Below are 14808 nucleotides of genomic sequence, written 5' to 3'. Positions count from 1 at the left end.
TCATCATCAATAAAAAGTAAGATCATGCTGATATGTACAGAGAATTATTAGAGCTTAATATCAATTTTAAAATAAGGCTGTGTTCCACAAAGTATTATAGCGGCACTGACTAGAGTGTATGTGCCAGAACCACTAAATCTAGCTTATAACTACACCAGGGGGTGGGGGATGACAACTGGAATCCCACGGGGAAGGTAGGGGTTTGATTCCACCCATGCCCAGTTCCTTTCTGTGTCTGCATGGATTTCCTCCCTCCACAGAAAATAAAACCCCATGCACATTTGGGTCTGCTCCATTGTGTGCCCTTAACCAAGGCAGTGTCTCTACAACTGGAGTTCGTCCCCAGGTGCTGGACTCTGGCTGCCCACTGCTCCAAGTGGCTGGATTGGGTCTAACTGTAATTGGGATGGTTTAAATGCAGAGGACACATTTTGTTGTATGTACATTGACAATAAATGTGCTTCTTCTCTGCAAGTTCCTTTGGCGTTTCCCTTTTTCACCCGGGGTCACCACAGATCAGAAATGGATCCACATGTTGTTTTGGCACAAGTTTTATGACGGATGCTCTTCCTGACTCAACTCTACATTACATGGAGAACAGGTAGGGGTGGTCTTCTTCTAAAATCTCAGTCATCATGATTTATCTCTCAAAGTAGATCTATTCTTAATCGTGGATTTGGTTACTTTGATTTTTGGCTATCTTGCACATGTTGTGACCATGATATTTACTATGATTAGAATACTATGTGCTTACATGTGAGAAAAAGATTTTTCAGAAATTTTTAATTTTGGTTGTTTAAAGGGGTGTAAAATCAAGAATCTACACGACATTGATTGCTATCATCCTTAAATAATCTCTAGAGATAGACAGCTTTCAAAGAAATATAGTTTGTATTTGCTCCCCCCCACCTCCCAAGTAGTAGTTATCACCCCCCCAACACACACACACACTGACAGCAAGCATTGTGTCTGTGTGACAGTGTTAATGTGTAGGTGTCACATGTACCTCAAGAAAGATGACATAAACTCCAGAGGTGAGGCTACTGTACTGAGCAACAACATCCGGGTCGTGGGTGATCATCACAACCTCCATCATACCTGCCAGGTGGTTATAGTACCAAACTGCTGCAGAGTACACACTCCTGAAGACAAGACACGTTTATTCAACATTAATAAACCAACGTAGTGAATTTTTCCTATGTTTGACATTTTTGGGAAGTAAAAGTGAAATTCTTTATTTGAAGTCAACATATGAACTGTTAGTTGTGTCCCTCCTTCATGTGGTGTTATAAACTCATTTCAGTGCAGCAGTATGTCAGACTTTTGTTCTGGGGTGGTTGTAAGAAAAATGTGTCCCGACCCAATACTCCAGCAGCAGTACAGCTACATTTTATCAAAGGTAAAAAACCTGTTTGTGCTATGACTATTTCAGTTGAGTTATTAGGACGGACCTGCTCTGCCACTTTTCCTGGCTCTCCCCTTTCTCTCGAGGACAGTAGGAATATTGCTGAAATTCATTGGAAAACAGGACAGAGTCGTGTCGAGGGTCTTTCAGCAGGTTCCGTAGACGGCTGTAGTGCCTGTTCAGAAACACACGGCTCAGAAACCCTTAATACAGCATTAATCAGCCGATACAGAAGGTGAACATAAAACGTGTGGTGACATGACAAAGACACATTTCATTACAGACTCAGTGGTAAAGTCCACAGCAGCTGCACTGATGACTTCACTGTTCATCTGAAACTATACATAAGATTAAAGGCTATCATTTCTCACAGATAAAATACATATTGTTGGACCTTTGATACTTGATACAGTGAGGAAAATAAGTATTTGAACACCCTGCGATTTTGCAAGTTCTCCCACTTAGAAATCATGGAGGGGTCTGAAATTTTCATCTTAGGTGCATGTCCACTGTGAGACATAATCTAAAAAAAAAAATAAAAAAAAAAATCCGGAAATCAGAATGTATGATTTTTTTTTTTAAATAATTTATTTGTATGTTACTGCTGCAAATAAGTATCTGAACAACTGTGAAAATCAATGTTAATATTTGGTACAGCAGCCTTTGTTTGCAATTACAGAGGTCAAACGTTTCCTGTAGTTTTTCACCAGGTTTGCACACACTGCAGCAGGGATTTTGGCCCATTCCTCCATACAGATCTTCTCTAGATCAGCCAGGTTACTGGGCTGTCACTGAGGAACATGGAGTTTGAGCTCCTTCTAAAGATCTTCTATTGGGTTTAGGTCTGGAGACTGGCTAGGCCACCCCAGAACCTTGATATGCTTCATACGGAGCCATTCCTTGGTTATCCTGGCTGTGTGCTTCAGGTCATTGTCATGTTGGAAGACCCATCCACGACCCATCTTCAATGCTCTGAGGGAAGGAGGCTGCTCCCCAAAATCTCGCAATACATGGCCGCGGTCATTCTCTCCTTAATACAGTGCAGTCGTCCTGTCCCATGTGCAGAAAAACACCCCCAAAGTGATGCTTCCTCCCCCATGCTTCACAGTAGGGACTGTGTTTTTGGGATGGTACTCAGCTTTCTTCTTCCTCCAAACACGGGGAGTGGAATTAATACCAAAAAGTTCTATTTTGGTCTCATCTGACCACATAACTTTCTCCCATGACTCCTCTGGATCATCCAAATGGTCATGGGCAAACCTGACGGGCCTGGACGTGTGCTGATTTAAGCAGGGGAACCTTCAGTGCCATGCATGATTTTAACCCATGATGTCTTAGTGTATTACCCACAGTAACCTAGAAACAGTGGTTCCAGCGCTCTTCAGGTCATTGACCAGATCTTCCCGTGCAGTTCTGGGCTGATTCCTCACCTTTCTTAGGATCATTGATACGCCACGAGGTAGGATCTTGCATGGAGCCCCAGTCCAACAGCTGCTTGGTAATTGACCTGTAGCCCTTTCCAGCCTTGTGGAGGTCTACAATTTTGTCTCTGGTGTCTTTGGACAGCTCTTTGGTCTTAGCCATGTTAGTAGTTGGAGTCTTACTGATTGTGTGGGCTGGACAGGTGTCTTTATGCAGCTAATGACCTCAAATAGGTGCTTCTAATTTGGAATAATAAGCAGAGTGGAGGTGGACTTTTTAGAGGCGGACTAACAGAATTTCTGCTGAATGGCAGGTGTTGAAATACTTATTTGCAGCAGTAACATGCAAATAAATTATTAAAAAAAATCATACATTGTGATTTCCAGATTTTTTTTTTTTTTTAGATTATGTCTCTCACAGTGGACATGCACCTAAGATGAAAATTTCAGACCCCTCGATAATTTCTAAATGGGAGAACTTGCAAAATCACGGGGTGTTCAAATACTTATTTTCCTCAGTGTATATATCACAGCATGTGATGGCACTTGTCGCTAAAAGGGAAATATTTTACATTTTTACCGCCTGCTGCAGGAACATACAAAACAGATGTTTTACATTTACTAAGGAAAAAAAAAATGGATAGCAGCGCAGAAAATCACCTGGTACATGTGAAATTGTGGTCACCAGAAAAGGAGGAAAGTATGCATTTTTTCTTAGTTTTAGACAAATTGCCACTTTAAAATCACGTTTGGCTATATCGAACACATGGGAATGGGAATACCAGTATATGGGGTGGGAATCTCTAGGCACCTCATGATTCGATTGGATTATAATTCAGGGTTATTTTTTTTTTTTTTTGCCTCTGTGTGACTACCGGCAGCACAGTGGCTTAGCGGTTAGCACAGTTGCCTCACAGTGAAAAGGCCATGGGGCGACTCGTCGTAATAGTCACCCATGACTAGCTAATATCCAACTAGTCTACTATTTTTTATTAGTCAAAAGCCATTTATTAAGTTCATTCAACCCTTAAAAGAACAGACTTGCTGGAGCTGCCACTGCTCCCTTCACTCAGTGAAGAAAGTGTGTGAACCCTGACAGGTGAATTAGTCAGCTCAAACAGCTAGTCTATGCGTAGTAATTGAATGCAGGTATTGTCGTCATACTCATACTGTTTGTTTGTATTTGTGATTTTGTGCTTATATTTGTTAAAATAAATGTCACATTTGCGTTTCACCATGACGATTCAAAATCGGCTTAATTCATTCAAAGTCAAATTTAGTCGCCAACTAGTCAACAACTAATGGTACACGACTAGTCAGCTAATAATTTTCATTAGTTATCCCAACTCCAGTTCTCTCTGGGTGCTCCAGCTTCCTTCCACATCCAAAGACACGCAGGTTAGGTGCATTGGAAACTTGAAATTGTCCGTTGGTGTGCATGCAGGTTTTGAATGTGTCTGTCTGTCTATATGTGGCCCTGTGACAGACCAGCATCCTGTCCAGGGTGTACCCCGCCTCACACCCTATGACTGCTGGGACAGGCTGCAGCCCCCAGGACCTGATCTTGGATAAGTGGTTGAAGATGAGTGTGCGTGTGTGGCCACTCTGTACTTTTCAAAGCAAAGGATGTGCAGTGAATCACATCCATATTGAATTTACTTCTAATACTTTCCGTTGCCTGTTGCACCCCGTCTTTCTGCTTCCACCGTCTGTGTAATGGTGTGCTCATACATGTGACTGACTCCACTTTGAACTATTACCATTCAGGGTGGGCAAGATAGCTTCAAAATTGTATCACCATATTTCAAGGATTTTTTTGATATTTATAATGATATAGAAGAAAAAAAAATCCTGAACAACAATGGGAGGCTGACACGCTCACTTTCAGATATGATTGGGCTTGTGTTGTCTATGCTAGGTAATGGAAATGCAAAACTGTAAAATTTGAAAATACGCTTAATGGAAACATGTCTGTGCTTGTCTTTTGGCTGCTGCCATGTGTTCAAGGTCACCACAGCAGATCCACATTTGGATTTGGCACAAGTTTTATGCCAGATGTCCCTCCAGTGTTACCTGGAGAAACAAACAAAGCCCTTGGTCTTTCAAAGAAGTCTCGCATCCAAGAACTAACCACAATCCACTCTGCTTACCTTCACAGATCTGACAGGGTCAGAGATACACAGAGCAAGACTGGTTGTTTTTCAAGGAAATTTGTGCTTTTCTTATAAAACAAACCAAAACACATACAAAAAACACATTAATTTAATAATATTTAATATAGCCTTTATCTTTATTGTCATTGTACATATATACAATTAAATTTTTCCTCTGCATTTAACCTATCCTAGTTACAGTTAGACACAATCCAACCACTAGGAGCAAAGGGCAGCCAAAGTCCACTGCCCAGGGGCCAACTTCAGATGTAGAGGCACTGCCTTGGTCAGGGGCAGAGAAAGAAGCAGATCCTAAATAAGAATGCTTTTGACTGTGGGAGGAAACTGGAGTGCCCGGAGGAAACCCACAGACACGGGGAGAACATGCAAACTCCACACAATAAAGGGTGGGAAGCAATCCCACAACCTTCCTGCTGTGAGGCACGAAGCCATTACCTGACTTGCCCCTGCGGGCAAAATGTATCACAAAACATGTTGGGATTCTAATTGCTGCTGATATGTGACCATATTCCATTGGTGAAAAACCAGGATTTGTTCACCTGTTGCATGTCGTCGAACCCAAATATAAGGTAATAATACTGATAATAATAATAAAGATAAATAAATGAGGAAGAGGTGAAATTTGAAGATTCTTGCAAAATAAATTAATTTCATAATCTGATAAACATCCTTGAATCAATAAATCTTTCTCAAATAATTTAAAAATCGAACATTTTAAAATGACAAACAGATAAGACCATGAATATAAATGGTCAGTGATCAAGTTAAATTGAGAATCTGTCAAATTTTGGAAGCTATCTAGTCTATTTCAGATTCTAAGCTTAAAGTATTTTTCAACAAAGGTTGTTCCTCAGCTGTATGAGAAGTCAAAGGCAGAACTGGCAGAGGACTTGTCCCAAGCACTAGTAAGCAGCACGAATAATTTAACTGCCATTTGTTGCATGTTCAATTATGCAATGTTGCTATTCATTCAATAAAACTGAAGTGTCTGTCCCGGAAACCAAATCAAATCATGGCTCTTTGTAATGTCCCACCCTAGTGTTAACCTATAGAGCCTTGATATCAGTTAAGGACACCAGTTTTACAACTTTCAGATATATCTGTCAGAGGATTTTAAGTGGGGAGTTCTGTTCTGGCACATGCGTAAAAGCAGAAATACAGGATTACATAAGGGATGTGGAAAGTGCTTGTTAATGGTGGTCAGTACCCGCATACCTACACACCCCTGCAATCAACATTTTTAAAATTGATTTTTTTTTTTACATTCGTGAATTGATTCAGAATAATCCAAATTCCACATCGTGATACATTTAAGAATCAAATTTTTCCACCCCTACTGGTACACACACACTGGACATCTTATACCGATGTTCTGGTAATACTGTGACCTGATATGGACCCTTAAGATGGCAGAAAAACAATTGTAATCGTAACTAGTGAAATGTGACTGGATGTGAGATCTTTCACAACCAAGTGTGAAGCTGAATGACCTGATACCTGTGACCTTTGCTGTGCTGCACAGCCTGACAGGCGGTCTGAGTGAACACGATGCCCTGCAGCTCTCTGAACTCCAGGATCTCCAGGTAGTCCATCACCACCCCGACATCAGGCACCACGTAATGGGTCACGTCTCCGCTCAGCACCTTGCCCTCTGGATGGGAAGTCATTAGAGACACACAGGGGAAAGACCTCTTTTAATTACATATTTATTAATGTGCAATATAACTCACAGCGCATATGGAGTTATTCTTGATACTGTTCTTATTTACTTTTCGTGCTGGGAAAAGTGATTTTATTTATGACAATTACAAAAAGTTGAACCTTGAAAATGTTAAAACCTCATTATAAACTAGGGGGTACTGAGTTGAGGATGTTAGCCTTGTGTTAGCCTTGTATTAGCTTCTGTGTGTGTATGTACCGTTCTCACAGCCCGCCTGGCACAGTGAGCTGAAGCACGGAACCCGCTCTCTCACATAATGTTCACGGACCACTCGGAACACACGAATGTTCGAACCTCGGGACGTTTTTCGGTGGAAAAACTTGTCTGTTTTAATCATTTTCAAGCTTCGGAGAGAGCGACGAATACCCCGCGACAACACTAAACACTACGTCACGACGTAGGACACGCCTTCTTTCTCTGTTGCCAGAACTTATATGGAAACGCCACAGTATATGTAAAAAATTTAGATTTTTTTTTTTTTTTTTTTGCTGCTGCTTTCAATAATAACTGTAGAAACAACAACAAAATAAATTGCTATTCGGCAAACGTTATGAAACTCACTATGCACTTCTTGTATATAAATCTAACCAACTACAAAGCTTCCTTCTTGGTAAGTAATGGTGGCTATTGTGCAACATACTTGGCAACTCAATGATTGTGACTCGTTGCTGCCACCTAATTGTAGAGATTAGAATACCGCGCAAAATACCAAAAAAAAAACTATAGGCTGTAATAGAATATTACACTACCCAAATAAGAAAAAAGTGCACAACTGGCGTTTCAGCAACACGATTGATTTGAATGATCCACAAACAGGCAAAATCCTGCAGATTTTCTTTACTATCCTGACACTGAAATATGTTTTACCATTTTATTAAAATATTAAAACAGTGGATGTATTAAATGATGCAATAATATATCACAGTATTTTATTTAAAACTAAAAAAATTGACAATGTGCACCAGGAAGTCGGTAATTACTGGGGAATTATTTGAGTACAGGTCAAATTATGGTTTACACATTTTTCTTAGTTATAGTTTCCCTTATGTGAGGAGGTGATGGTCAAGTGGTTTAAGTTTTGGACTTGTAGCAAGAAGATCCTTGGTTTAAATCCTTGTCAGGGTAGAAAATCACTAATGGCATCTTGGCCAAGGTCTTTAATCCCCAGTTAAGCACTCTGACATTGGTATGTATGTAAGGCATCACTGTAAAGTGCTTTGTTTGTGAAAATGTTCTATAAATTCTGTTTTGCATATTGTTCTATTTTCAGCTAAGACAATGTAAAACATTTGGTGCTTTTCTCTGTTTTGTGTTTCCTTTGATTATCATGTTTGATATCCATGGATTTCAGCAAGTAAGACAAAAATTTAAAAACATCACTTTTGGCTTGAGCAAGATATAAGTTTCTACTAATGTCTACAATTTTAAAATAAAAAAAAAGATTGAGATTGATGACTGACCTAATTATTAGCTGCAGATACAGGAGCCTTTTTTAAACATAAAAATTTATTAAATCATCAAGACATATAATAAAGTTTTAGGCTTTAAATCCAGTGCAGTTAGAGATTATCTTCAACATGAGCTTCCTTTGGCAGTCACAGTCAAATGATTTGTCAAATATTATTGGATCACGTTTTGATCTTCACAGTTCATGTTACACACCCTCAAAGTGCAACCATTCTGTGTGTAAATGCAGAAACTTCTCTGCTATAAGCAAAAAGCAAAAAATTTAGCCCTGAAACAACTCGTTTTGAGCTTTGTGACCTACATCAATAAGGTCCATACCTGAAAACCCACAGAGCCCATCTGGAACCTCAAGGCATCAAGGTAAAAAGTGCTGTGAGCTTCTAATTCAGATGGAGAAGTGCCATATAAATGCAGTCCACTTATTCATATAGAAATTCATTAATTTTCTGAATCTGCTTATTCCAGCTAAGGGTCATGGGGGGTGGGGTGTCTGGAGCCTAACCCAGCAGGGTACACCTTGAACAGTCAGCTAGTGTATCACTGGGCCACTCACAGACCGAATGGTCCCCCCCTAAAAATTGGTCCGCCTGTCTTCACTGTGCATGTGTCATTTGGGACCACAGCAGCTCGTCTGAGACAGTCTCTTCACCCAAAGCAAACAAATGGATTCATGGGATTATTAACCATCAGATGACAAAGTAAAACCTCTTAAATCATTATAAAGTCAGTTTTAAGCACAAACGAGACGAAACTTGATGATGCTTTGAAATGACCGTGAACGCATCAGTTAGAAGCTCATGTAGCCATGGCGCTCTGATCGCTTCATCTGTCTTTCACGATCAAATAATGCTGAATTTATGCGGAAATGATTGTTGTACAAAAGCTTCAGATATCAGACAGATGATGACTGGAGTACAGTATGAAGCAGAAACAAGGTGATAATCTGTGAACCGCAGCTAATGATGCACGCGCAGTGAAGGCAGGGCAGACCGATTTTTAGGTGGGGACGTTCGGTTGGCGACACTGGCACACTCTTACTCACAACTGACCAATTCAGTCACCAATTCACATGACCTGGAAGGAAGCTGGAGCACTTGACATCTCGGACTTGTACCATGTGAAGAGTGCAAAAACAATCATAGTGTAAGTTTAGCACAACATTTGTGCTTACAAAAACAATAAATAAAAAATCTCTCCTCATCATGGCACAGCATGTACACAACATTATAATCTCTGTGAACATCATGCCAAGTATTACCAAGGTATGTCAATGTTCACAATAGAAAATTTCATCTTGCAGATGACATGTATAATACAACCCCTTTAATGCACAATGGTGTAGTAGTTGGAGAACAGTTCCTCCCCTGCTGTAATATCTCGGAGAGACACAAGTACGACGCAGCGTAAAGGTCTGCGTGTGTCCTGGCTGTAGTTGATGTTGGGGACATACTGGCGGAACTCGATGGGAAACTCATCCGGCAGGTCATACTCCTGATAGCAGACGTTCGCAGGCCATTCATCGGAGCAGTTGTTGATGTACTGACCCACAGCTAGTGGATTTTTTGGAGTGCTCGTCAGCCAGCTGGTGTCACTCATCATGAAAGGACCGACTCGGTCCCTGCCACTGCACGACCTGTACACCATTTTGGAGATTCCCTTGTCATTCCCATCAATCAGGACCCCATCAATGCACCTGAAGACAAAAGGATTTCTGATGGACTGGAGCAGAATGGGTTCATAGGGCTGGTAGACCGTGCCGGGATACATGGCCACGGTAGCTCCTTTGGGTACTGCCCCACTGGACACAAACACTCCAGTCCCTGCAAAGGGCAAAGTGCTGGGCCTCCGGTCTATAGAGAAGCCTAGAGCCTGTTCCAGCATCGGGTCACCTCCACCTGGATCAGCTCGGACTGCAGTTCGGTCAATCCCCAGCAGGGCCGAGAAGAGCCGCACCAGGCTCCGAGACACCTCCTCATCCGGGACCAGCTTGTCCTGGGAGCTCTCTGTCACGTGTCGGAGAGTTTTCTCGTTTTTAGAGATATTCAGGACAACCCATGGCACAAATCTGTGTCGGTAGGATTTCCATTTGGTCTGAAATCTTTTCACGGCTCTTCCAAACATCTATCAGTGATCTCGATCGACGCCTGACAACCGAAGAACACAACGACTTCCTTTTCCTGTTGTGGAGAGGGAATTCCGATTGAATGTTTTAAAATAAAAGCATGTTCGAATAATAAAAAAAATTATGTAAACCAGAAACATTTCTTTATAGTTTTAGCATGTTATTTAAAGACGATAATAAATGATTATAAATTCTGATTATTTAATATTTTTATATAGGGCATACATGAGTTTATTTCATACTTTTGTTTTGAAGGTAGTTGTTGATCGGATATATATTTTCGTGATTCATTAAAAACTTGACACACGGCATCCTGCTGGATGGGAGCAGAACGAGCAGAGTAGGACAAACATGGTGAGGAAATTTAATAGTTGTCAGATATTTATAGATAAATGCAATACAGGGGCGAAGTGGTGCAAATACCCACTTATCGTATTTGTAATTTTAAAACGAGTGTGGCGACAGCGTTAGCTAACTAGCTAAGGGGTCAAGCTCGCTCAGTTAGCTAAACTTGCTAAGTTTGAATTGAATAAATCAGTGAAATTACCCCGATTTAATGCTAAAATGCAGGTTCATCGTCGTCATAAATGGCCAGCGTTTGTATTGCAAGTACAGTGCTAGTTAAAAAATATACATAATGACTGATATTTTGTAGTGTTTTGACACTATTTGTTTTTTTTGTTTGTGTATAAAATGCATTTGATTTACTGTTAGTTTATTGCCTTATGATTTTAAATTTGAGGTTTAGAGTGATCCATTTGTTGACTGACATGTTTTTCAATATTTTGGCTAAAATGTATATTTCTTCATCTATTACAGAATATTATATGGGCCTTTTCTGTTGACATAGCTCTTAATATAAGTACAGTGGCTACTGTTACCTGAACTATCCAATCTCACGTTTAATTCACCACTACAACACGAATACTAACCTTAGCCCCAACCCTAAATTCACCTTATTGAGATATCCCATAATCCCTCGCACACCAGAGTCGCTGCAGTCTAAACACCATGGAGAAACCACATGACAACAATTGCAAATGAACATTATACTACCAAAATGTAATTTTTTTTAATGCTTTTCACACACGCACGCACACACACACACATACGTGTGTGTGTGTGTGTGTGTGTGCGCATAACAAACAGTGTTGTCTAGGACAATAAGCAGGACGTTAAAGAGCAAACTTCTTTTTCCCCAGGATGACATGAACAGGAAGTGATCCTGGCTCATGGCAACTCACATTGAAAATAACAGAGAAACAACCTGAGTTTCTCGCATGTTTGCACAAAACAAATACAATAACAACGTCTAAAAGCAAATAATATGCCCATCTATGGTGGCAACAACGAGATCATGAAAGAGCTGATTGCCCGCAGCATTGTCATCCACAAGTGAGGAAAGTGAAGCAGAGGAGGAACAACCTGAGGTGCATGTGATTGATCATGGAGGCTTGTGAAAGTCCACGAGGGAACTTAAGATAGAATTAACTGGTAAAGCGCAATGAGAGAATTACAGACTGTTTAGAAAATTTTGAATTAGCTGATGAGCATGTATGAAATCAGATTTTTCAGGTTTGATTTGAAATGTTCTGTCTTATTAATTTAATGTTTGTGCTTGCTTTGTAATTTCCTTTTATTCTACTGCGTTTTATCTTTTTATTGTGCTTTTCTTGCTTTTAATTTTAGATTAATTTGTGTTGTGTATTGTGTGAAGCACCTTGGGGCGACTTTGTCGTGAGTTGGCACTATATAAATTAATAAATTGAAATAATATATTCATGAGAGTTTTAGGCACAGTATACAAAGAGTTTACGGTGTTAATGCTGTTGTCCGTGTGCAGCGGGTAAATTGCATTGTTAACAGACCGTCTCAATGCATTTCTCAGTGTTACTGGCATCTCGCAGAGCGGCAAACTCTATGAAATTTTGCAAGATTTTGTGGGATTTGAAACCTCAATAGGGCAGCTTGGTTGCCATGATGTCCCAGACAGTGATAAGAAGTGTTTTCCAGTGTCACAATAAAGCCCACCACTGTATACAGCTTAAAATGCTTGTATTGTTTAGTAGAATGAGGATATGTATGGGTGTTAACTGGTTACTCAACTTTTCCTTCAGTGATTGTGATTTACAAGAGCTGCTGCAGACAGCCTCTGAAAATCAAGTCACCATGCCATTAATGTATTACTGGGTGAGCCCAGATGGATTACACAAATTGTTCTCTCAGACTGCGAGACTACACTGCAGGCACAATAACTACTTTTGTTGGATGATACATTGTCCCAGAAATAATTTTGATAAATGCTACTGTCATTTTAATATTGTTTAATGCAAGTACTTGTACAGTTATCATACTGTCTCATTTACGTTAGTGTGCTTTGTGCAGCTGTGGAGTGTAGTTTTTAAGTTAATTTGCTCTTGAACATCCAAATGTGGTTGGAATTGTGGAGTTGTCAAAAAAAAAAAAAAAAAAAAGCTTATCAGTGTAGGTAACATGATACAAACTTCACCAGTGTCACTGTTTGTGTGTGCATGCAGCGTGCCTGGGCCCCGGTGTAATTTTGATACAAGGGGAAGACAGTAGCAGTGAGGCCAGTAATGATTTAAAAAAAAAAAAAAAAAAAATAGTCCATGTATTTTTTTTTTCCCCACTCTGCTGAAAGTGTGTGTGTGTGTGTGTCTGGAGGGGGGCACAAATACCGGTGCGCACACATCTTAAATGATTTGTTCAGAGAATTAAACACACAAAAAAAAACCTTATTATTGCTGAAGTTTGGAATAAAATGCTTAAAAAAAGGAGCCTTCACAGCAGCTGTAGCTAGTAGCCTCTGACTGACAGTAGCGACAACACGTGAGTTGTTAGTCAAAGCGCCCATGCCCCTGATGTCTTAGAATAACTGAGCTTTACGTTAAAACATGATGGCAATAACCATTGTTTTCCTACAAAACATTACAGCACCTATGGCCAGCAAAGTCTTTTTCTAACAGTTTATTGTCTGACAGAAATATGATCACTGCATTTTTTTCCCCCAGTCTTTTGTATTATGCATTCTAACTAACGGGTGTTTCTGCTAGTTATTAGAAATGTCTTTTGAAGCATTTCAAATATGGCGAGACCTTGTCAGGTCACAGCTGCAAGATTTTGGAATAATTGAGTTGTTTTGTGCTTTTGTTTTTGCAGAACAAGCTGAAGTCTTCTCAAAGAGAAAAAATTCGTCAGTTCATGATATTCACACAATCCAATGAGAAAACTGCATTGGCCTGTCTGTCACAAAACGACTGGAAATTGAATGTTGCCTCTGACAGGTTTTTCCAAAGTCCAGAACTCTATGTTTCAAATCTAAAGGGCACATTGAACAAGAAGAAGCTTGAGGAGCTCTACTGTAGGTACAGAGGTATGGCTCCACTTTTTAATTTAGGATACAGGACTACTACTACTACAAATAACTTTATAAGTAAAATCTGAGACCAACATTATCTTCTAGATGAGGACACGTTTTTAATACTCAATTCATGATAGGATTGTTTTACTGGATGTACCGACCTGAGCTCCCCTGGTGTTCACACATACCCTCTGTGTCTGCTCTGATTGATAGAATATTATAATTTATGTACTAATTATACTTTTGTATTGTTAATCTGATCTACAAACTAACTAGCAAGTAAGTCTGCCAGATAAATGTACAGTTGTGCTCAAAAGTTTACATACCCTGCCAGAATTTTTGCTTTTTTGGCCATTTTTAAGACAATATGAATAACACAAAAACTTTTTTTCACTCATGGTTAGTGGTTGGGTGAAGTCATTTATTGTCAAACAACTGTTTCCTCTTTTTAAATCAAAATGACAAGAGAACTACCCAAATGAACCTGATCCAAAGTTTACATACCCCTGTTCTTAACACTGTGTGTTGCCCCTTTAACATCAACGACAGCTTGGAGTCTTTTGTGGTAGTTGTGGACGAGGCTCTCTGATAGTAAAGCTCCCACTGAATATGTTTCGGACTTCATTTACATTAATTACAAAGAAATACAAACAGTATAGCACTTTATGGTAAATCTGTATGGAGTAGACAGTTCTCAAAAACTGAGTAACTGTGCAAGAAGAAGAGTGAGGAAAGACACCCAGACAACCCAGGAGAAGTTATGGGCTTATGAGGCTGTGATTGGAGAAATTGTGCACAGTGCAAGCTTTGCATTTTGCATCACTACTCTTAGCTTCATAGTGGAGTAGAGCAGAGAAGGATTTTCTTTCACCAGAACAGATCAAATCCAGGCTTGCATCTCAGATGTACTTTCTGGCAATTTGTAGCTAAACTTTCAGGTCTTCTTTTTAAGAAAATCCTCCTCTATACCACTTCATCATGAAGATGGATAACTGGTGATACAGAATGCAAAGCTTGCACTGTGCATAATTTCTCCAATCACAGCCACGTACGCCTATAACCTCTTCTGGGTTGTCTGGGTGTCTTGGTGGCTTTCCTCTCACTCTTCTACTTATTG

The 14808-nt window shown here is 39.9% G+C and overlaps 3 protein-coding genes across 4 annotated transcripts in view; 1 reads left to right on the top strand and 2 right to left on the bottom strand.

The window, feature by feature from the left end:
• Positions 1-7057, bottom strand: part of dis3l (DIS3 like exosome 3'-5' exoribonuclease) — a 29828-nt gene extending 22771 nt beyond the window's left edge. Inside the window, 4 exon segments of the mRNA XM_034182875.1 lie at positions 1007-1142; positions 1452-1580; positions 6498-6651; positions 6919-7057. Of these exon segments, the coding sequence (XP_034038766.1) occupies positions 1007-1142; positions 1452-1580; positions 6498-6651; positions 6919-7057 (558 nt within the window).
• Positions 1-14808, top strand: part of dcun1d1 (DCN1, defective in cullin neddylation 1, domain containing 1 (S. cerevisiae)) — a 29219-nt gene that overhangs the window by 2434 nt on the left and 11977 nt on the right. The window contains exons 1-2 of one of the 2 annotated variants that reach the window (XM_034182877.1): positions 10594-10663; positions 13490-13703. In XM_034182877.1, coding sequence (XP_034038768.1) covers positions 10661-10663; positions 13490-13703 — 217 coding nt within the window. In that variant the 5' untranslated portion in view covers positions 10594-10660. Of the gene's footprint in view, positions 1-10593; positions 10664-13489; positions 13704-14808 lie in introns of those variants that run through there. The other variant, XM_034182878.1, reaches the window with a different exon arrangement.
• Positions 8154-10363, bottom strand: setd9 (SET domain containing 9). Its single transcript, XM_034182876.1, has one exon. The coding sequence runs from the start codon at positions 10306-10308 to the stop codon at positions 9511-9513; it is 798 nt and encodes a 265-aa protein (XP_034038767.1). The 5' UTR covers positions 10309-10363; the 3' UTR covers positions 8154-9510.

The sequence above is a fragment of the Thalassophryne amazonica genome, chromosome 12 (assembly GCF_902500255.1).
Source record: "Thalassophryne amazonica chromosome 12, fThaAma1.1, whole genome shotgun sequence".
Lineage (NCBI taxonomy): Eukaryota > Metazoa > Chordata > Actinopteri > Batrachoidiformes > Batrachoididae > Thalassophryne > Thalassophryne amazonica.
The sequence above is the reverse complement of the archived record's forward strand: the minus strand, read 5'-3'. Positions and strand labels throughout refer to the sequence as shown.

What these genes read in the sequence shown, in the direction of transcription:
- setd9 (XM_034182876.1), bottom strand. Translation starts at nt 10,308, where the DNA reads ATGTTTGGAAGAGCCGTGAAAAGATTTCAGACCAAATGGAAATCCTAC.